Source organism: Epinephelus fuscoguttatus, linkage group LG12 (genome assembly GCF_011397635.1).
Source record: "Epinephelus fuscoguttatus linkage group LG12, E.fuscoguttatus.final_Chr_v1".
In the NCBI taxonomy this organism is placed as follows: Eukaryota; Metazoa; Chordata; class Actinopteri; order Perciformes; family Serranidae; genus Epinephelus; species Epinephelus fuscoguttatus.
The window spans coordinates 22,501,772-22,522,730 of NC_064763.1; the positions used below are offsets into that span (position 1 = coordinate 22,501,772).

General features: G+C 39.9%; 3 protein-coding genes across 28 annotated transcripts in view; 2 read left to right on the forward strand and 1 right to left on the reverse strand.

Moving 5' to 3' along the window:
• pigl (phosphatidylinositol glycan anchor biosynthesis, class L) overlaps positions 1-2,423 on the forward strand; it is a 25,863-nt gene extending 23,440 nt beyond the window's left edge. For 2 of the 3 annotated variants that reach the window (XM_049592869.1, XM_049592867.1), the window contains exons 6-7: positions 435-568; positions 1,534-2,423. In XM_049592869.1, coding sequence (XP_049448826.1) covers positions 435-568; positions 1,534-1,662 — 263 coding nt within the window. In that variant the 3' untranslated portion in view covers positions 1,663-2,423. The remainder of the gene's footprint in view (positions 1-434; positions 569-1,533) is intronic. The other variant, XM_049592868.1, reaches the window with a different exon arrangement.
• Positions 1-7,943, reverse strand: part of cenpv (centromere protein V) — a 15,542-nt gene extending 7,599 nt beyond the window's left edge. The window contains exons 1-7 of one of the 2 annotated variants that reach the window (XM_049592872.1): positions 7,741-7,943; positions 6,125-6,747; positions 5,885-5,985; positions 5,672-5,764; positions 4,336-4,405; positions 4,130-4,244; positions 2,430-2,583 (exon numbers count right to left, since the gene is read on the reverse strand). In XM_049592872.1, coding sequence (XP_049448829.1) covers positions 2,430-2,583; positions 4,130-4,244; positions 4,336-4,405; positions 5,672-5,763 — 431 coding nt within the window. In that variant the 5' untranslated portion in view covers position 5,764; positions 5,885-5,985; positions 6,125-6,747; positions 7,741-7,943. The remainder of the gene's footprint in view (positions 1-2,429; positions 2,584-4,129; positions 4,245-4,335; positions 4,406-5,671; positions 5,765-5,884; positions 5,986-6,124; positions 6,748-7,740) is intronic. The other variant, XM_049592870.1, reaches the window with a different exon arrangement.
• Positions 7,944-8,059: 116 nt separating this feature from the next.
• ubb (ubiquitin B) lies at positions 8,060-15,722 on the forward strand. Of its 23 annotated transcripts, none has more exons than XM_049592846.1 (4): positions 8,060-8,182; positions 8,863-9,146; positions 9,375-9,830; positions 15,016-15,722. In XM_049592846.1, the coding sequence occupies exons 2-4, from the start codon at positions 8,871-8,873 to the stop codon at positions 15,655-15,657; spliced, it is 1,374 nt and encodes a 457-aa protein (XP_049448803.1). In that variant the 5' UTR covers positions 8,060-8,182; positions 8,863-8,870; the 3' UTR covers positions 15,658-15,722. The 23 variants fall into 23 exon arrangements, with proteins under 23 accessions (XP_049448803.1, XP_049448808.1, XP_049448816.1 ...); XM_049592851.1 differs by having other exon boundaries at positions 9,375-9,451; positions 15,093-15,722; XM_049592859.1 differs by having other exon boundaries at positions 9,375-9,451; positions 15,321-15,722.
• Positions 15,723-20,959: the final 5,237 nt, after the last annotated feature.

Consider the following 20,959-nt stretch of genomic DNA (forward strand, 5'->3'; position numbering starts at 1 on the left):
TGAAAAAATAATCAAAATAAATATTTTTTTAATCAAAAAATATTATTTTTATCAAATAATAATATAAATAAGAACAATTTAAAATGAAATAGTAAAACAAATAAATAGAGTAATTAATAGAATAATTAAAGCAATTTATTTTATTAAAGTGGTTATTTTTTAAATGTAATTTGTTTATGTACGTTTACTTCTGTCATTCTAAGTGTGGCATGGGGTCAGCCTTTCACCTAATGGTTGACTGACATCGTAGTGCATAGATGAACTATACAACATAAATAAATATTTCTATGGTCTATACTTAGACATGAGGTTGCTTCACATTAAAATATGTGAAACTGAATAACCTGCGACAGTGGCCTAGTTAAAAGTCTACTGCTGCTATAGTGAACGATTAATATATTAACATCTAACTGGGTCTCTGTCTGTCCTCGCAGACTGCTGTTTGCTCTCCCTGGTGACCGTTGGCCTCCTCAGGAAGTACATCTCCTTCTTGGAGCTTCCTGTCAGCTGGCTGCTGCCCTCAGGCCTCCGCTGCATTATAGGCTCACAGGGCTACAGGCGAGCAAAGGTCAGCCTTGAAATGGACAGTTTGTTGGCAATACATGTCACTGTCTGCTATTATAGGGCACTCGTGTTCGGCACATTGTAGTACGGCTATTTACAGTGTAAGTGCTGAGGAAGCAAGAGTGGAGATTAAGTGTGTAAATAAAGAGACGCTACAGCAAAGCGAGGAGTTGAGGACTGAATTTGTCTCATCAGGCTAACGCTATATAAAGAAATACATGTAAACTAAGCACAAAAGTGAGGAGATTTGTGTTTGGTAGATTATCTCTTTGTTGTAACAATGCTTCTTGGCAATAAATCTTAAACTTTCCCTTGTAAATGGTGCCACATTTGTAAAGAACATGCATTTGTGGGATGAGCAGCAGAGTTGAGTATGTAGGTTGCGCCCATGCCAAACAGCTTTTTTTTGCTGTTCACTCTTGTTTGGTGTTGTTTGGTGCATTGGATGATTGAAGTCTGAATAAACAAGACATATTGGCAATTTAACAATTTATTCATTTAACAAACAGGAGCCTCCGTAGCGTGTGGAAGAACCATACTAAGTCACAAACGCCTGGCGCCTCCTCCTCATGCTGGCCACCAGCCTGGTCACACATTGCTGTGGGATGGCATCCCATTCTTTAACCAGCATTTGTGGCAAGTCAGCCAACGAAAAAAAGCTGTTTGGCATTGGCAGAGGAGATTTGGCAAATTTTTCATGGGCGCAACCCACATACTCAGCTCTGCTGCTCATATTCACAAATGCATGTTCCTTACAAATGTGGCACCATTTACAAGGGAAAGTATAAGATTTATTGCCAAGAAGCACTGTTACAACAAAGAAATAATCTACCAAACACAAATTTCCTTACTTTTTGAGCTTATTTTTATTTACACTAGGCAGAGATTTTACTGTTTGCTGTTACCTGTGATCTCACAATAACAGGTTATTGGCTGATAACCTCAAACAACCCTTGTCTTTTTTTCCAGGACGCCATGTTTTGTCACCGCTCTCAACTCCTGTGGTTCCGTTACCTCTACATCACCTTCTCTCGGTACATGTTCATCAACACATTCCAAATTATCCCACAAGGACCAAAGAACCTAAAGATCTATTAAAGGTCCAGAATGTAGGATTTAGGGGGATATGCTGGCAGAGATGGAATAAAATATAATGTTTTCTTTATTGTATGATCATCTTAAAATAATAAGCTTTGCATTTTCGTTGCCTTAGAATGAGCTGTTTATATCGACATAGGGAGCAGGTCCTCATTGTTACTACAGTAGCCCAGAACAGACAAACCAACCACTGGCTCTAGATCGTGGGGTCCACTGGGTCCATTTGTTTTTGAGAGGAAGACACCTCTGCAGATGATTCAGCTTCCAGTAAAAACCTCCTGAGCAATGAACACTGGAGGAATCCTAACCGAGAGAGTTCACGCTTGGCACACGGGAGAAGTTTCAGCTCGTTGCAATCTGCGATCTTCACTGTCAGATGCCACTAAATCCTACACACTGCTCCTTAAGTCTGTGTCACCCAGATGCACTGATTGTTACCCTGTTACGCTTCCTAACTACTCGATTACTGTGGTAGCAGTGAGCTGTTTACAAATGTGAGGAGCTGTTTTTGCTCACTAAACAAAGACTTATTCAGTTCTCTATTGGCTAAAGTAGCCTGACATTTTTTCTAAGCTCTCTCCGTAAATAAAGAGGAGAATAATTTTGAAATTAAAAAGAAACTTGTGTGTTTGCTAGTGAAACATCTTTATTGTCATTACACTGTATAAAAACAACACTATGGTTTGAAACAGTTGAGCTGTTTTTAGTTATATTGTCAAAGATTTGTTGAAAACACTGTACAGTTTCCAGATTAAAAAGATTCTTACATCGCAGTGGTGTTATTTTGTGTCTGTGTTGTAGGTTTAGACATGTCTCTGATGCTCTTGTGAGCTTGCATGCTTTCCTCCCATTTCTCCCCACAAAACTTCTCCTCTGTGACACTGTGGACTGTACCTGGGTCCAGACAGTGTGGCGCAACCCCTGGAGAGAAAACAACAGCAGTGAAGGTCATCTTGATTAGTTACACATGAACAAAACAGACCATTGTGTCCAGCACCGGTGGTGAAACAAGTAATCACATCCTTAAGTAAGGCTACTGTGAGAATACTGCACTACAAGTAAAAGCTGTGCAGTTTAATCTACAGCAAAGCATGATATTCTATAAGATCATCATGTGTTTGCAGTGTGGCTGTCCTGTGAGAGCCATGCATCTAAAAAGATTTCATGGTGTCAGATAAACAGCCCTGTTTTCAGTTTCAGAGTTTTCTCAACACATGAAGGAACACCTCATCCTTCAGTTTATAACTAAATTTCAATATCAACATATCTGGAGCGACTGAATTGCTAGAAAAAATGGCACTGTGCATTTTTTTGCAAACCACAGATTCGTTACATTGGCATGTTATTGTGTAGCAGATATGTTAAAACGTGACGTTAAAACTCAAATTTTCATCAATGTGGTTAATGTGCGGTTATGTTTAGGCACAAAAACCACTTGGTTATGGTTAGGAAATGAACATGTTTTGGGTTACAAACAGTGGTTCCTCCATTCTGAATGGACCGCAAGTGATTTGCTATCAAGTCATTTTTGTAGAAAACACACTTTATTTTTAAGTACAGTAAATTTCCAGCACAGAGCTTTTACTTTGAAGTGCAGTCTCCTGCTGTAAAGTGAGTGAATAACGAACAGTTACCTAGCAGAGACCGCAAACTAGCTTGAGACATGGCCAAACACAAGTATGGCGCTGAATATATTAAGCTCTGTGAACCTTGAGCAAATGACTAAGGAGAAATCTGGCCCCCGTGGCTTTACCAGTTGGGAACCACTGGTTTAAAATACACAGTTGAATCAGCTGGAGAAGCTGATCGATAAAAATAAAAACCCGCTGGAAATACAGCAATGACTCGCTAAAAAACAAAAAGTCTTACACTGTGATCTTGGCAGGCATCTTACTTAAGTCAGTTCATATGTTGATATGTACAAAACATGCAAATGTAACGTATGCGTGGTTTGCAAAAACGTACAATTGCCAATATTTTCTTCTGGTGACTAGGCTGTCTGGAGATACGTGTTTTTCACTGGACATCAAGTGTATGAAAAATTATAATCTGAAACATAACTAAGGCTGTCAGACAAATGTAGTGCAGTAAAAAGTAAAATATTTACCTCTGAGATGTGGTGGAGGAGAAGTATAAAGTTGCATAAAATGGAAAGACTCAAGTAAAGTACAAGTACCTTGAAATTTGTACTTAAGTACTTGCGTAAATATACTTAGTTACATTCCACCACTGTGCAGCACATTTCACTGACGACTTGGCTTTACCGCCTTAATAAAACAAAATGGTGGTGTCCTGATTTTGTTATCTGAATATGCAAATACCATAAACAAAAGCAATAAAGAGCAGACTGGAGCGGTTTGTTTGGAGTAAACACAGCAGAGGTAGCGTGGCATCAACACAGAGGGATGTAAGTTTACAACACATGAGAACACTGTGACTGTCTTGTGTCAGCAGCTAACAGTCATACCATATCCATCAGGGTTGGAGCGTGGAGTGTAGAAACTTTGAACTCCACACGTTTTACAGAAGGTGTGTTTAGCAACGTGAGTGTTGAACGTGTACGTGGTCAGATTATCTGACCCCTGGAGAGAGAGAAAAAAAATCATTCACTTAAAAATACTCTTATGATTATGTAAGTTCAGTTGAATCAAAATGTTTGCTTGAGTTTAATACCTGTAAGAGTGTGAAGTGATGTTTTGGAACAATGAAATGATGGTTTTGTTTCTTTGTGCAGATGCTACAGCTGGAGAAACAGACATGAATCAGTTTATATTAGTTTGCTTCAAAGTGTACAAGTAACAAAATATTGTTCCAAATGCGTTTAAGATCATTTTTGGGGGTCTTTTTGCTTTTTCTTTCATTTAATAGGACAAATATAGCATGAAAGGGAAAGAGAGAGAGGGTGATGACACAGCAAAGGCCCGTGGGTTGGAATGGAAACCACGGATGCTGTGGTAAGCCTTTGCACATTAGACACCTGCTCTACTACAAGATTTTTTTTTAAAGCCAAACTTACTGTAAAGGGTAATTTAAGTATTTTTCAACCTGGACCCTATGTTGCCGGGTCTTTGTGTCTACATGACTAATGGCAACAACATTTTTTGAAACTGGTCCACCATTGAGCAAGAGCGCTGCAGCCAGCAGATGTTAAACTGTCAATGCAACGTAACCACTTGGAAAAATGCGACATCAATGTATGTCCACTAAAGGCGCATATTTTTGCCACTGACAGGCTCAAATTGTTATTATAAGATGACTCAGACAACATTATGGAAAGAATCCGTACAGAGATATATCTTTTTGTTGAAGAGAAGGATCCTTTTATTTAAGAAGAAACAGCCCCAAAATCGCCATCGCCAAACCCACCAGATTCCATTTATAAAAACAGTAACTTTAGCATGTATAAAGTCAGCATATTTTTACATGTAACTGTCTGAATTATGAGTTTATTTCAACCAAACCAGAGTTGGTGATTGTTGGAACAGTGAAAGAATGACCAAGATGGCTTTTGTGAATTTCATTTTGTTTTTGTCAACTTTAAGTAAAGTACTGTTTATTTAAATGGAGTCTGGTGGGTTTGGAGATGGCAATTTCTGGGCTGTTTCTGGTTAAATATTTGATTTAATTCTCTGACCAAAAGATATTTCTCTGTAGATATACTTTCCATAATGTTGTCAGACACTTACAATAGCAATCTGAGCCTGTCAGTGACAAAACCAAGCACTTTTAGTGGACGTTTATTGACAGCGGAAACACACCCTGAGTGGTTACACTGAGGCCTGTTTTGTGGCTGCCTCAATTCAACTCAGGAAAATAGGGTCAAGGTTGAAAAAATACCAAAGTCACCCTTTAAAAATGTTCATAGCTTCAGAGCTTCTGTGCCAGGATTATTTTTATTTTTTGGCAGAGGACTACAAACTTATTTTAAATTTAAAATAACACGTCTTGGACAACCAAATTTGTTATTTACATTTATGACAGACAATATGATAGAATTTAATATCCGTACTTGCAGTGGAAAACATGGAGATCTGGGGAATGTAGGACTTCAAACCTAACAGCCCCACAGTGGCAGCCGCCTGTATGTTTCACCAGATCCATTCTGGCAAGAAAGTAACAAACCATCAGGATGAATACATGTGTCTATATTGAGTTACTGATATGGTAAGAACTTACTTAGTCACTTTGATGTCGACAAGAAAACAATAAGGAATGTATTTACCAGTCAACTGAAGCTCTGCTGAAACCGGTTTAACACACTTGTTGTGAAACCTGCTGACGTGAAACTGAGCGTCCCACCCAAAAACAGGTCCAGTCACCCTGCTGGAAAAAACACAATGACCCCAGTCAAAGTCCTTCACTGATAAGAGTCACATTTACATTAAAAGCCTCTCTGCTTTTGACACATTCACAGCTATTCATGTGCTCACTGAATATGTGATTTAAATTCAAAGGTAGGCACCTCTAAGAAAATCACTTGTTTTTCATGTGGTAATAGTGTCAGCTCCCACAGTACTCAGCTCGGCCTGCGTCCTGTTGGAAGACTGCTTTTCCTGGAACACTTTGAGGCCGTCGATAATTATTCCAAGCAAGGGGCAGGGCAAAGTACTGCAGACTTGCACAAACACATTCCTCAGGGGTTGAACTAGTTCAGCCGGCAGACGCCCAGCTCTGTGTTGGAAAGCACTTGCGTACTGCATCACGGGTTGGGTGTCATATGACAGGGTGCGGGAGGGAATGATGTGACCTAAATACATATATTAAGACTCCCAGCTGAATCATATCTATGACCTTAAAATAGGATCCCAGTGGGCTACAGACCCTCATCAGAGCTTTGGCTCTGTGATTTATTTTACAGTGCTGTGGCTTGTTGAAATAATGGTGGCAGCTAAAAGTGGGGAGGCAAATCACTGGTCAGTATTTGAACCTGTTTTTAATAGCTCTCCACAGTGCTGCGTTGGTTCCCATGGCCAATTTGGGAGACTGCAGACCTAAATCTCAGATGCTTCATGTGTTTAATCACCTTGACAACATGCCAGGCATTGTAAATGACTCACACTCACTGGGAAAAGACGACTCCTTTACCTGTAAATTATACAATAAAATTCTTCTTTACCATTACACTTTGGGATATATTACTCAAAAATATTAACAAGGAGGACAGAAACTAACATAACATTTCATCATATGAACTGGTCTTAGCTTGAGCCATGAAAATAATATACCTACACAGCAAGAAACATTTATTTTGTGTCTAGTCAGAAAACATAATATAAAAGGCCCGCTCAACTTGTGCTTGTGAATGTTTTTTTTAAATTCCTGCCATGCACATTTAAGTACAGTAAATCCTGATAAGCAGGGAAAGGCCGCCCCACTCTACAACAACTTAACTTTTAATTAAAATTACACCTAGACTAAAACGAGCCCAAATGTCACGTGCAGACTTGAAGCAGTATAAATAAGCAACTGTTTATCTTTAGGGCAAACCAAATGTGGCCTCATTAGGTCTCAAACATCACTTGTTTCAGTATTTAGGTCATGACCACACAGCCTGTGGTCATGGCCAGATAACAAGCATCAGCAAAATCAGCTGATCCAATTACATATTGCACTGTGTCTTCTTTATTTAGATGATCTGTGTGATGTGAAATCTGATTGCAAGTGAAAATGAAATGAAACAAGCAGGGTAAAGGAGGTCAGTTTGCAGTGCTGTCGTCTTCTTTACCTCAAAGACCTCACCCTGCTGTCACAGCAGCTGGTGGGACACGTTTACCAAACACGTTTCCATCTGTTAACAGGCACGTTTGATGGAGATCAACAGAATTACTGTCTGCACATGTGCCTCTGGCGTGTCACACAAATGCACAGTCATTTACAGGCTTCGTGACTTCCTGATATGACAGTGGGTATGATATTCTGTATTACAGAAAAGGGGAAGATGGGAAGAGTCCTTGTGTGTGTCATAAGGCTACAGTACAGCCTGGAATTACACAAGACTTTATCTATTTAGGTCTTGATTAGAGCTGTGTTATAATCACATATTCATAAATGTTATCGTAGTCATCAAACATTACTTACTGTGACACGGCAACCAATCGCTGGCCAAACAAACAATCACTCGGTCCAATCAGAAGCTCGGGGACGGTTTCTGTTGCTACCGTGTTCTAGCAAATTCTAGAGCCAGAGCCGTTGGGCAGGGAGATATCACTCCGCCGCCTGGGAAATGTCAAAATATAGTTTTCAAGCATACACATTTTTAATAAAACATTCATAAGTAAACGTTAGTTTATTAAATGAAATAATAGTGTGAGAAAATAAATAACGTACATTGATATACTGCGGTTCGGAGCAGTGGGGACTATTTTCGAGTGCGGATGGATATTAAAAGATGACGTATGCAGAGACCGGTATATATTTCAGTGTTAGGCTGTACTGCAGTATAGTTCCACAGCGGAAGACGAGAAGAAGAAATCGCAGCTTTTCACTTTAATCATTAAACTATAGACTGCAGTTCTCTGAAGTAAGTACACATTTTATCCTCTTCCCAAGATATATCGTTGTTACAATTTGAGCTTGTTCTGTTTTTAAAGTCGGTTGTTTGGTGACGTTGCTTTACAGTTTCGCTCAAGTGAATCGTAGCTAACATTAACAATGACTCGGTCTGCCTTAAATTGACGTTAAATCTTCAAGTAAAGGCGAACGGTTAAGCTTTATTATTTTATAAGTCAATACAGGTTGTTACCGAGTTTCGGCGTCGATCAGTCCGTAGTTGATTTCATGGTTGGCTAATGTTAGCTTTAGCAATGACTCAACATTTCCAGTATCGTCCATTAGCGAGTAACGTTAGCTGAACAAAAGGAAGGTCAATAAGATCTCAAAATGGCGCTCGGGCTGGAATGGCTTCTGGGCTGCCGATAGTTAAGTGCGTCAGATTGATATTCTAATTTTTTTTTAGGATTTTCTAAAAAGGTGTTCGTCATAAGGGATGCCATTCTCATTTGAGCCATTAGCCTATTGTAGAGGTAATACTAGCTCTATGTTTCACGAATTGAACGGGTAATTAGTTCCAGGGGTTCCAGGTTATGTATTTAGTTACCATATTTGAAACTTTAATGTTAAAGCGCAGCAGTTTTATATGAACTGTTTTACCACACTGAATTTATTCTAAATCCTGGTTTTATGTATCTCAATTTTACATAGGTGCCAGCATGCAGATCTTTGTGAAGACCCTCACTGGCAAGACCATCACACTTGAGGTCGAGCCCAGCGACACCATTGAGAATGTCAAAGCCAAAATCCAGGACAAGGAAGGCATTCCCCCCGACCAGCAGAGGTTGATCTTTGCCGGCAAACAGCTGGAGGATGGCCGCACCCTCTCTGACTATAACATCCAGAAAGAATCCACCCTCCATCTTGTCCTGCGTCTGAGGGGAGGCATGCAGATCTTTGTCAAGACCCTGACTGGCAAGACCATCACCCTGGAGGTCGAGCCCAGTGACACCATTGAGAATGTGAAGGCCAAGATTCAGGACAAAGAGGGCATCCCCCCTGACCAGCAGCGTCTGATCTTTGCTGGCAAGCAGCTGGAAGATGGCCGCACCCTCTCCGACTACAACATCCAGAAAGAATCCACGCTTCATCTTGTCCTGCGTCTGAGGGGAGGCATGCAGATCTTTGTCAAGACCCTGACTGGCAAGACCATCACCTTGGAGGTCGAGCCCAGTGACACCATTGAGAACGTGAAGGCCAAGATTCAGGACAAAGAGGGCATCCCCCCTGACCAGCAGAGGTTGATCTTTGCCGGCAAACAGCTGGAAGATGGCCGCACCCTCTCCGACTACAACATCCAGAAGGAGTCCACCCTCCATCTTGTCCTGCGTCTGAGGGGAGGCATGCAGATCTTCGTCAAGACCCTGACTGGCAAAACCATCACCTTGGAAGTTGAGCCCAGTGACACAATTGAAAACGTTAAGGCCAAGATCCAGGACAAAGAGGGCATCCCCCCTGACCAGCAGCGTCTGATCTTTGCTGGCAAGCAGCTGGAAGATGGCCGCACCCTCTCTGACTACAACATCCAGAAGGAGTCCACCCTCCATCTTGTCCTGCGTCTGAGGGGAGGCATGCAGATCTTCGTGAAGACCCTCACTGGCAAGACCATCACCCTTGAGGTTGAGCCCAGCGACACCATTGAGAACGTGAAGGCCAAGATCCAGGACAAAGAGGGCATTCCCCCTGACCAGCAGAGGCTGATCTTTGCTGGAAAGCAGCTGGAAGATGGCCGCACCCTCTCTGACTACAACATCCAGAAGGAGTCCACCCTCCATCTTGTCCTGCGTCTGAGGGGAGGCATGCAGATCTTCGTCAAGACCCTGACTGGCAAGACCATCACCCTTGAGGTCGAGCCCAGCGACACCATTGAGAACGTCAAGGCCAAAATCCAGGACAAAGAAGGCATTCCCCCTGACCAGCAGAGGCTGATCTTTGCTGGAAAGCAGCTGGAAGATGGCCGCACCCTCTCTGACTACAACATCCAGAAGGAGTCCACCCTCCATCTTGTCCTGCGTCTGAGGGGTGGCCAGTAATGTCATTTTATGATTCCGTGTTCTTAACCTTATTTCCCTAAAGTTAACGTGCTGTGTATGACATTCTATACATGCCATGTTATAAAGTTGTTACACATGACAAAGGTGTTAACCGTTACATGACCAAAAGTTAGATATATACATCACTTAATAAATGATTAAACAGAATTTCCTGGTGTTGTTCGTTCATTCATGGTTTAAATCCACTGTTTAGATACACAATATCAGCTAAGTAGAAGCTAACTGGGTAAAACATTTTCATTTCATGCAAACATGGCAATAAGGAGGAAAGGCCATAATAAAACCTTTAGTACACTGTTGAGTCTGTAGTAGGGGAAATAGCAGAGGGTTGAGCTGAAGGTGATGTTTCTCATGATTTCTCAAACATGGTAATGCAGTGACCTTAAATTGCTGTATGACAATGGAAAAGTAAATGTTGAGACACAGCTAGCTAGATGTCTCAAAATATGACCTTGGGGTGTGAGTAACAGCAAGAGATACTCTGTTTAATATAGTTCATTGATAAGAACAAAACCAGACTCAATGTTTCATTCTCGGAAAGCTGACGTGATGGCTGGAACATTGCTATGATAAGCTTCAGTCCAGAAACAGTTTCTGGTTCATTGACATCTCCTCAACATAACTAAAAACTTAAATAACAAAGGTGTTGAAATATTTCCCTCATACTCCATAAACAACAGCTACCACACAATTCTGGATGTAATTTCTACCAATTAAAACATTGCTTTAGTTATATGATGTATGTGAGAAGCATAGTGCGTAGAAAAGTAATCAAACCTGCATTGTCACAAATCACCATTGCTCATAAGGTAGTTTCTATGTCAAGCACAGTATCTCCAAGTAGGTCAAATCCCATAGAATGAGCAAGGAGCTGCCTATAGCTAGCTGATTTTAATATAATGGTCTATATGTATTTATATATGTATCCACTTTGTAGATGTGGAGATGAAAGATGGGTAGATTATAAAAAGGTGTCTACTCAGTGAATGAACTGAAACTCCTGAAGAAGTTAACATAGCTGGAGGTCAGTTCTGAGTCACTGAGAGCCTCAAAAGGAAGAAGAAATTCTTATTAATGAGGATGTGGCGCCATCTACTGTCAAGACTTTGACGCGTTACATAGAGAAAAGGCAAACAAACCAGAAGAAGGTGACTCAAGAACAAACTGGGCAGCATATTCTTATCAGATTTCAGTACAAACATACTGTAGATTGTCTTGTTTTGCCACATGAGATTAGTTTCCACATGCACAGCATAAATACACATTGCATGTTAAACGGTCAGGAAAACATGCAGACATAAGCAGGAGTCTGTGGCAGAAAAATAAATCATACAAGGAGTGCTTGTTTTTCAATGTGCAGCCTAACATGAATGAGTTGAATGTGATGACTCTGTGCATATAGTGAAACTGACACCCCAAGCATTAATAATATTTCAACCCACCTGCAAGGCTAAGGTTAGGGGTGCCACTATAGTCTCCAGTGAAGAAAGTAGTCTGGATTATGGATGGCACAAGATTGTACCATGGTATTTACCTTCTAATCCAAAGATAAACTGGCTCAGCGCTGTTATCTGGATTATCTGGTGTCGGCTGTTTATCCTGCCAAAGATCAGGATCCGCTTTAATGGCCAAGTACTGTACGTGCACTCATCCAGGGAATTTAAGTCAGTTTTTTTGTCTCTTTGTGTATATACACAGATACAACATGGACAAAGGCTGAACAATTCAGATGGTAGGGTCAGAATTTAGTGTAAATAACATGAAAGCATGGATCCATCCTGCCTTGTATCAACAGTTCAGGCTGGTGGTGGTGTAATGGTGTGTGGGATATTTTCTTGGTGCACTTTGGGCCTCTTAGTACCAACTGAGCATGGTTTAAACACCACAGCCTACCTGAGTATTGTTGCTGACCGTGTCCATCCCTTTATGACCACAGTGTACCCATCTTCTGATGGCTACTTCCAGCAGGATAACGCACCATGTCACAAAGCTCAAATCATCTCAAACTGGTTTCTTGAACATGACAATGAGTTCACTGTACTCCAATGGCCTCCACAGTCACCAGATCTCAATCCAACAGAGCACCTTTGAGATGTGGTGGAACGGGAGATTGGCATCATGGATGTGCAGCCGACAAATCTGCAGCAACTGTGTGATGCTATCATGTCAATATGGACAAAATCTCTGAGGAATGTTTCTAACACCTTGTTGAATCTATGCCACCAAGAGTTAAGGCAGTTCTGAAGGCAAATAGGGGTCCAACCCAGTACTAGCAAGGTGTATCTAATAAAATGGCTGGTGAGTGTATGTACAACACAAAATGTAAACAGTATTACAGTAGTGCACTTATGCAGTGTGCAAAGGGGACTAGAATAAATAGGGGATAATAAATGTAACAGGTTCTTTTATATACATATATACATGAGCATGGAAGGATTACAGAATGGGTCTACTGGGTACAGGTCCAGGGGCCCAAAGTCTCAAGGGGGGCCTTGGCTCCAACCTGCAAAATGTCACTCAAATAAATACATAACAACTGTGAAGAGATTCACAATTACCACTAAGAGATGCAAACGAACTGCAAAGAGACACAAAATAATTACAAAATGAGCAAAACAACCATAAAGAGACACAAAATGACAAAAGAGACACAAAATTACCTCAAAAAGAACAACACTACTACAAAGAGACACAAAATGACCAATAAAGACACAGAATTACATCAAGGAGACACAAAATTACCTCAAAGAAACACAAAATGACAAAAGAGACACTAAATTACCCCCAAAGAGACACAAAATGAAAAAGGGACATTAAGTTACCTCAAAAAGAACAACACTGCTACAAAGAGACAAAAAACGAACACAAAAGGAGCAAAACAACCACAAACAGAAAAAAAAAAACGAACAAAAGAGACCAGAGGTGGGTAGTAACTAGTTACATTTACTCAGTTACATTTACTTGAGTAACTTTTTGGAGAAATTGTACTTTTAAGAGTAGTTTTAATGCAAAATACTTTTTACTTTTACTTGAGTAATATTGTTTTAAAGTAACAATACTCTTACTTGAGTATATATATATATATATATATATATATATACACAAACACACACACACACAATTGGACAATAGAACCACAGAGACACAAAATGATTAAAAAAAGACACTTTATAACCTCAAAGAGACACAAAATGACAAAAGAGACTAAATCACCTCAAAGAGACACAAAACAACCAATACATCAAAGAGACACAACACTAAAGAGACACAAAATGACTACAGAGAGACAAAAAAACACAACAACATGCATTCCGACTACAAAGAGATGAAAAAAAAAAACTACAAAGTGTGTGTATGTGTATTGATCCGTCGTAGGAGGTGGGGAGCCTATCTGTGCTTATATGCTTATACTGACAGTAATGATGTTAAAGAACAGTGAGTATTTAAACTGTGAATTCTGTAATTTACTGGTAAAGTGGATGACTATTTGTAGTTTGTTTGTGCACCAACATCAGTATGGATCAGATTGGTTGTGCGACGAAGTATTCATGAAACATGAACATGAAACATGAACATGAACATGAACATGCTTTTTTTGTTTATTTGTCTATATCAATAGTTGTAAATAAGTTTGGGATAGTTATTCACACTTTCCTTTTTTACATGACACATGAATACCTGAATACTGAGAAGGGGGTAGGATTATTTAAGTGAACACTTCTTCCTACTCCTTTTAGAGCAACTAACGTTATAGAGAGAGAGAGAGAGAGAGAGAGAGTATTGGGGACTATTTCCAAGTGCGGATGAATATAACTCGATGACGTAGCTCCAGTATAAATATTCCCGTCCCCCTGGCAACTGTACAGTCAGAGGAGGTGTAACTGGGGGACAGGAGGACGTAACACCGAAATAACTTGTAAGTACAGCCATTTATTTAAAAATATATTATCCGCAATACTTTTTGTAGTTTATCCATCGATTTAGAGCTTCCGTAAATTGTCACAGCTGTCGACTTTGTGCCTTTATAGCAGCTACCGTTAGCTAACCGCTTCGTAAACAATGACTGTAAAGGCTAGCTAAAGGCTAGCTTTCAACGTCAAAATAACGTTTCTGAGATGAGTAATGTACTTTATATGACGTAGCTTGCGTTTAAGACAATGCCCTTTATGTTTATTACTTTCTATATCAATCGTCAAGTTGAACAATAGCGTACAAGACATTAGCTAACGTTAGAAACAATGGTACAACATTTCTAGCTCCATCGTCCATCAGCGGGTAACGTTAGCGGAACAAAACGAAGGCAAACAACAATACGTTATTTTAAAATGGCGCTGGTGCTCGAAACACCGGCTTGCCACTAGTATGTTCTTGTGATACAGTGGGATTCCGCTCACTTATAAATAAAATGGTAAATAGGGACCCGAATAATGGCGGCTGCTTGTTCAAAATACATGAAAAAAGCTGCTTCAAAATTACCGTAACGTTATACCTTCTCAGACAGGTAGAGGCAATGATCTAAACGGCCTTACAATAAAGCGTAGGTGTAAAGATATTGACAATAAGAGGCACCATTTCATAGTAGACTGGTCACAATAAATTGACACTGTTTATCTTTAGATTATACAAGGTAACTTTTGCTGTAGGCCTTTTCACATTAAAGGAAAATAGTAACCTGGAATTTGTATTTTTCACAGGTGCCAGCATGCAGATCTTTGTGAAGACCCTCACTGGCAAGACCATCACCCTGGAGGTCGAGCCCAGCGACACCATTGAGAATGTCAAGGCCAAGATCCAGGACAAAGAGGGCATCCCTCCTGACCAGCAGAGGCTGATCTTTGCTGGAAAGCAGCTGGAAGATGGCCGCACCCTCTCTGACTACAACATCCAGAAGGAGTCCACCCTCCATCTTGTCCTGCGTCTGAGGGGAGGCATGCAGATCTTCGTCAAGACCCTGACTGGCAAGACCATCACCCTGGAGGTCGAGCCTAGCGACACCATTGAGAACGTCAAGGCCAAAATCCAGGACAAAGAGGGCATTCCTCCCGACCAGCAGAGGTTGATCTTCGCTGGCAAACAGCTGGAAGATGGCCGCACCCTCTCTGACTACAACATCCAGAAAGAATCCACCCTCCATCTTGTCCTGCGTCTGAGGGGTGGCATGCAGATTTTTGTGAAGACCCTCACTGGCAAGACCATCACCCTGGAGGTCGAGCCTAGCGACACCATTGAGAATGTCAAGGCCAAGATCCAGGACAAAGAGGGCATCCCCCCTGACCAGCAGAGGCTGATCTTTGCTGGAAAGCAGCTGGAAGATGGCCGCACACTCTCTGACTACAACATCCAGAAGGAGTCAACCCTCCACTTGGTCCTGCGTCTGAGGGGTGGTCAATAAATGATGCCATGTTTTACTTGGTTTACATGACAACATTACTTAATAAAAGATGACAGATTAAATTATGTTTTCTGCCTCTTTTGCACATTTGTTTGGAATGTGAACATTTTAAGAGTTGAGGGGTTTTCAGATTTTCCCCTGCTAAAATCCAGTTACTATTATACATTCAGATCATTAACAATTCTGCTTTATTTCTATGGGTAATGTCCTCGTAAACAAATGTTGGACAGTTGGTGTTTTTTAATATTTCAGTTAAAATTAAGAATCAAAGGTTTCAATTATTATATAACATCGTTTTTCTGACCAACTCCCCTCAGAGACAGTCACATAGTGTTCCCTAAACCAGGTATTTCCTGTCCATAATATTCAGAGCTGGCTGCTCTGATGCTCTTTATTTCCTTTAGAAATGACAAGTAATTCATCAACATTATGTTTGAATGTTTATGAGAAGCCAGTTGATGTGACTGCCTGCATCATACATGACAACTTAGAGTCCGGTATGGGTAAAGGTTAGGTGTGTTTATAATTTGTTCTGAGAAGCAGGTTCATCAAGTTACCCGAGTAAAACCCAGAGCCCTGTCAAATTAGGATAGAGACTAATGCTTCAAACCAAAAAGAAAAAAAAATGGGCATGGTAATGGTGGGCTTTACTCAGATAATTCACTTAACTTAGTCTTAAACAACCTCATAGAAAATAAGTATTAATTTTGACTAGTATAATTTTATAAATAACATCCTTGCAACAGAAAAACCTTGTGGTTCAAAGGTCAATGCCCTCTTGAACATCCAATATTCAATCCCCATAACCCTGGTTGCCTGGACCCTGAATCTGAATTTACAGTAACTCAAAATCTTACTGTATTCATCGGCTATTCAATGAAGTAGTAGACGTCACATGGAACCACTAGAGGTCACCAGCTTACCAGTAGTGCTGACGTTCAGTGAAGTTACAATTGCACATTTCCTTCACCACTTTGCCAATCCGTGGTTTAAAGAGTTTGGTTGGCTGGTTGTTTCAATTTGACAGGATTAGAGGACAGAGATCATGATCCAAAGCAGCTGCTCTGAAGATAACCTGAGCTGTGTTGGTGATTTTTTCTTTGGAGTGCCAAACAAGCGAGTGAAATTGTTGTGATGTACCTTGAATAACCAATCACACATTTTTATCACTGATTATTAGAATTGGATAAAAATGGAAAATATACATACTATAAAAATATAACGAGGACAAAAAATATGTGGTAAAAGACAAACAAGATATGGACGGTGTTACAGATGAAAGAAAATCAGTGTGTCGGTCTCACTTTAAAGGGGAATTCCACCAATTTTGAACATCAAAGTCTGTTCACAGGTCTTGTGGAGGATTACTTTATATGATAAATTAAGCATTGGCTGAGTCTGAAGGCTACAAGCCTGACTCACTGTTGGACTATGTGTCACTTTTTCCCAGTAGCCTGTTGTTTATTGGACAAGTGTAGAAATTTACCACAAAATTTTCTAAAAATGATTTTTGCCTGAAATTACTACCAGTAATAATAATAATAATGATCAGAGAGTATTTACAAAGTTTAACAGTATTTTTATTGTTGGAAGAAAAAATGAACTTCAGGCACTCATTCGTGTAGCAAGAACAGCATTAAAACAGACCAGTTTTGACCCTAAGGCATTCATCAGGGTGCAAAAGGGTGGACAGGGGTCAAGCAAACATTTTATAATTTTAGTAGGGGGTGTCACCCAATCTTGATTGATAAGTGAGCACAGGTGGGTGACAGCAATGGATTACAATGAAAAGCCATTTTGAAAGTGACACGCCATCACGAGTGGGTTTTTTTGTTGTTGTTTTTTTGTTTAAAATATGCATGTAAAAAAGGAAAAAAATACCATAATAAACAAAAAAACACACATAAATAAAAACAAACAAACCCTGTGCTCACTTATTTATCAAGATTGGGTGATATCCCTTACCAAGCTTATAAAATGTTTGCTTGACTCCTGTTCACCCTTTTGCACCCTGACAAACACCTTAGGGTCAAGACCAGTCAATGTTTTAACATAAGCAGCCATGCATTCAAATGCATCTGTTCGTGCTTCACACGAGTGCCTGAAGTTCATTTTTTCTTCCCATGTGCTGACCCTTTTCTTCAAGAGCACCAGCGTTTTTTCTGAGTATCATATGATAAAGACAGTCCTCGAGTACACTATCTCATTTTTCAAAGTATTTTTATTGCATTTCACTCAGCTTCAACTTTGTTGATGCAATTCAATTGCAAAGATTAGAAAACTCTGTCCAAGCAGATGGCCATGGCCTGTGAGGTTCCACAAGGATCCATCTTGGGACCCTATTGTTTAACTTCTATATGCTTCCTTTAGGCCAAATTCTACAAAATAATAAAGCAACTTACCATAATTATACAGATGATATGCAAATCTACATTTCACATACACTTGCTGACTATACACCTGTTGGATGTTTGAATAACTGCATCGAACAAATCAGTGACTGGATGAAACACAATTTTCTCCAGCTAAATAGAGATAAGGCAGAGATAACTGTCGTTGAGCACAGAATGACAGCCAGAACCTCAGCTCTTACCTTGAATCCCTATCTTTTATTACAAAGAGTAAAGCCAGAGATCTTGGTGTTGTCTTGGACTCAGAAAGCCAAAGGCGCATCAAATCTGTTACTTCATCTGCTTACTACCATCTTAAAAATGCTGCAAGACTCAGAGGAATAATGTCCAAGCAAGACCTAACAAAGCTTACCCACAATTTTACCTCCAGTACACTACTGCAATTGTCTGTTCACAGGGCTCTCAAAAAAAGTTCTTTGACAACTGCAACTTATTCAGGGTCTTGACGGTAACTAGGAAGTAAGACCACAAGACATCCATTCTAAAACTCCTTACACTGGCAACCAGTCACTGAGAATTTACTTCAAAATCTTGCTGCTCGTTGACCACTAACATAGCCAAGGGGAAAACAACCCTGTGGGTGTGCACCAGAAAAACTAGGTGTAAATCACTTTGTGGCTCTGGGCCCACATAAATCTCTGATTTGCTTGTGCAGTATGATCCCTCTGATGACCCCAAGGACATTTTGGTCTGGCCCTTCTAGCTGTCCCAAGAGTTAAACCAAAACACGATGAAGCAGCATTTTGTTATCATGCAACACAAACCTGGAACAACCTCCCTGTTTATATTAAACAATCCCGACTCTGACTACTTTTGAGTCAAAACTAAAATCTTTCCTATTTTACACTGCATACTCTATCCATTAATTGTTTATAATTTAATTTACTTGTGTCTCTAAATATAGGAGTATTTGATGTATATTTGTTTTATTTTCACTTTATTTTTCTCTTAAACTGCACAAGCTTGCCCCTATAATTTTGTACCTCTTGTATCACTTGCTTGTACTTTGCACTTTTGAAATTGTGAATCTTTCACCTTTGCTTTATTTTTATTACCCTGTAAAGCATGATGAATTGCCCACGTGTATGAAATGTGCTGTGCAAATAAAATTGCCTTGCCTATGTAGCACCTTTCAAATAAACATGTAGCCCAAAGTGCCTCACATAGTAAAACTGAAACAACAAAAATACTTATAATGAATTAAAAAAAATACTTATAAGATAAAATGAAATAACAATAATAATTTTTACAAGACTTAAATAAATAAAAGTCAACAAAATAAAACAAATAGATTTTTTTAAAGGTAAAACTAAAACTAACTCTGCCCATGGCACCTACCATGAGGAGTTGGAAGTTCAGTGCTTTGCTCAGGGGCCCTGGAGGCGAACTGGCACCTCTGCAGCCACCAGTTCACACTCAATATTTGGTCCTGACAGGGACTTGAACTCATGACTCTCTGGTTCCCAACCCAAGTCCCTATGGACTGAGCTAATGCCACTCGTGTTTCCCAACAAAAACTAATTAGCTAATTAGTTATTTTACAGCAATATTAGCCAAAGCAAAAGTCACTGTAGTCAATCTGGATTAAGCCTAAAGAGTGATATCTGAAGGAGCAGTGTGTAAAATTCAGAGGGATTAAGTTGCATCTTCAAACATCTGAAACATCTGTTTAAAATCCCATTAAAATCTTAAAATCCCTTTGTCTCTTTTACCAGGAACCGAATTATATGCAGAGGTCTCTTCCTCTTCAAAACAACAAGTTGATTAAACCAGTAATCAGTGTCTCTTTTATGCTGCTCAGCATGTGGCCACCTGCCCAGCACCTGTGTACTCACCTTTTTCCCTTGATAACTTAATGTCTACTCACTTTATTCTGGAAATAGACGTTCAAGAGGTTTTAACCCTGAGCCGAATTATCCGCAGAGGTCTCGTTCTCTCTAAACAAACGGACCCGGTGATTTAAACCACTAAAAGCACCGAAAAAAGCAGGTTACCGTTACAAATCAGTGTTTCTCCGACGCTGTTTGGCATGTCGCGGACACCGCTAGCCCAGCACCTGCTAATATGTGCTCACCTCTTTTCCTCCGATAACTTAAATTCCCGACCTTCAAGAGGTCTTTACCGGGAGCCGAATTATCCACAGACGTCTCTTCCTCTCCAAAACAAACGGACATGATGATTTAAACCAGTAAAAACTGTAAATAAAACAGTTTCACGAGTGGTTTTCCAACACAACTTGAGGGGAAGGGGCTTCCAACTACGGCCGACGCGAAAACGCATAGCCTTGTCTAGAGCCAGTGTGTAGTTTGTCCATTCTGGACTCCTGTAGAAACATGTTACTGCAACCAGGTACACTTAAGAAAACCTACTTTTTATAGGTTATTCAATTACTGCCAATACACCCAAAACACATTACTGTTCTTTTTCTTAAATGCAGTAACTTATTTCATGACACTTGTCAATGAGTGTATGGTATCTACATGGAGTGGAGTGGAGGCATTGATTTATGTTTTATTTATTACAGTTTTATTACTATTTATAAACTGTGGCCTCACTGTAATCTCTGAACTGGCTCCATTGTTTGCTATTAGTAACGTCCAGGTACCATGGTTCAGATATGTTAGTGACAGGAGAGTCACAAGATTTATTTTTTGGCTATTTCAGGGTTTTTTTTTTAGGGAGTAGGTTGTGCTTTTCATGCTACATTGAAAAAAATGTTATAAAAAATGTTTATAAAATTAAAAAAAATCATGCACACTGGACCTGTGAGGTCAGAGAAAATTAATTTCATATAAATAAAAGAATGACATCAACATTGGATGACCATGGAAAAACATGAGTCATGAACCTTTTTTTTTTTTGTGGCATACTTTGGTACAACAGCTTTAGTA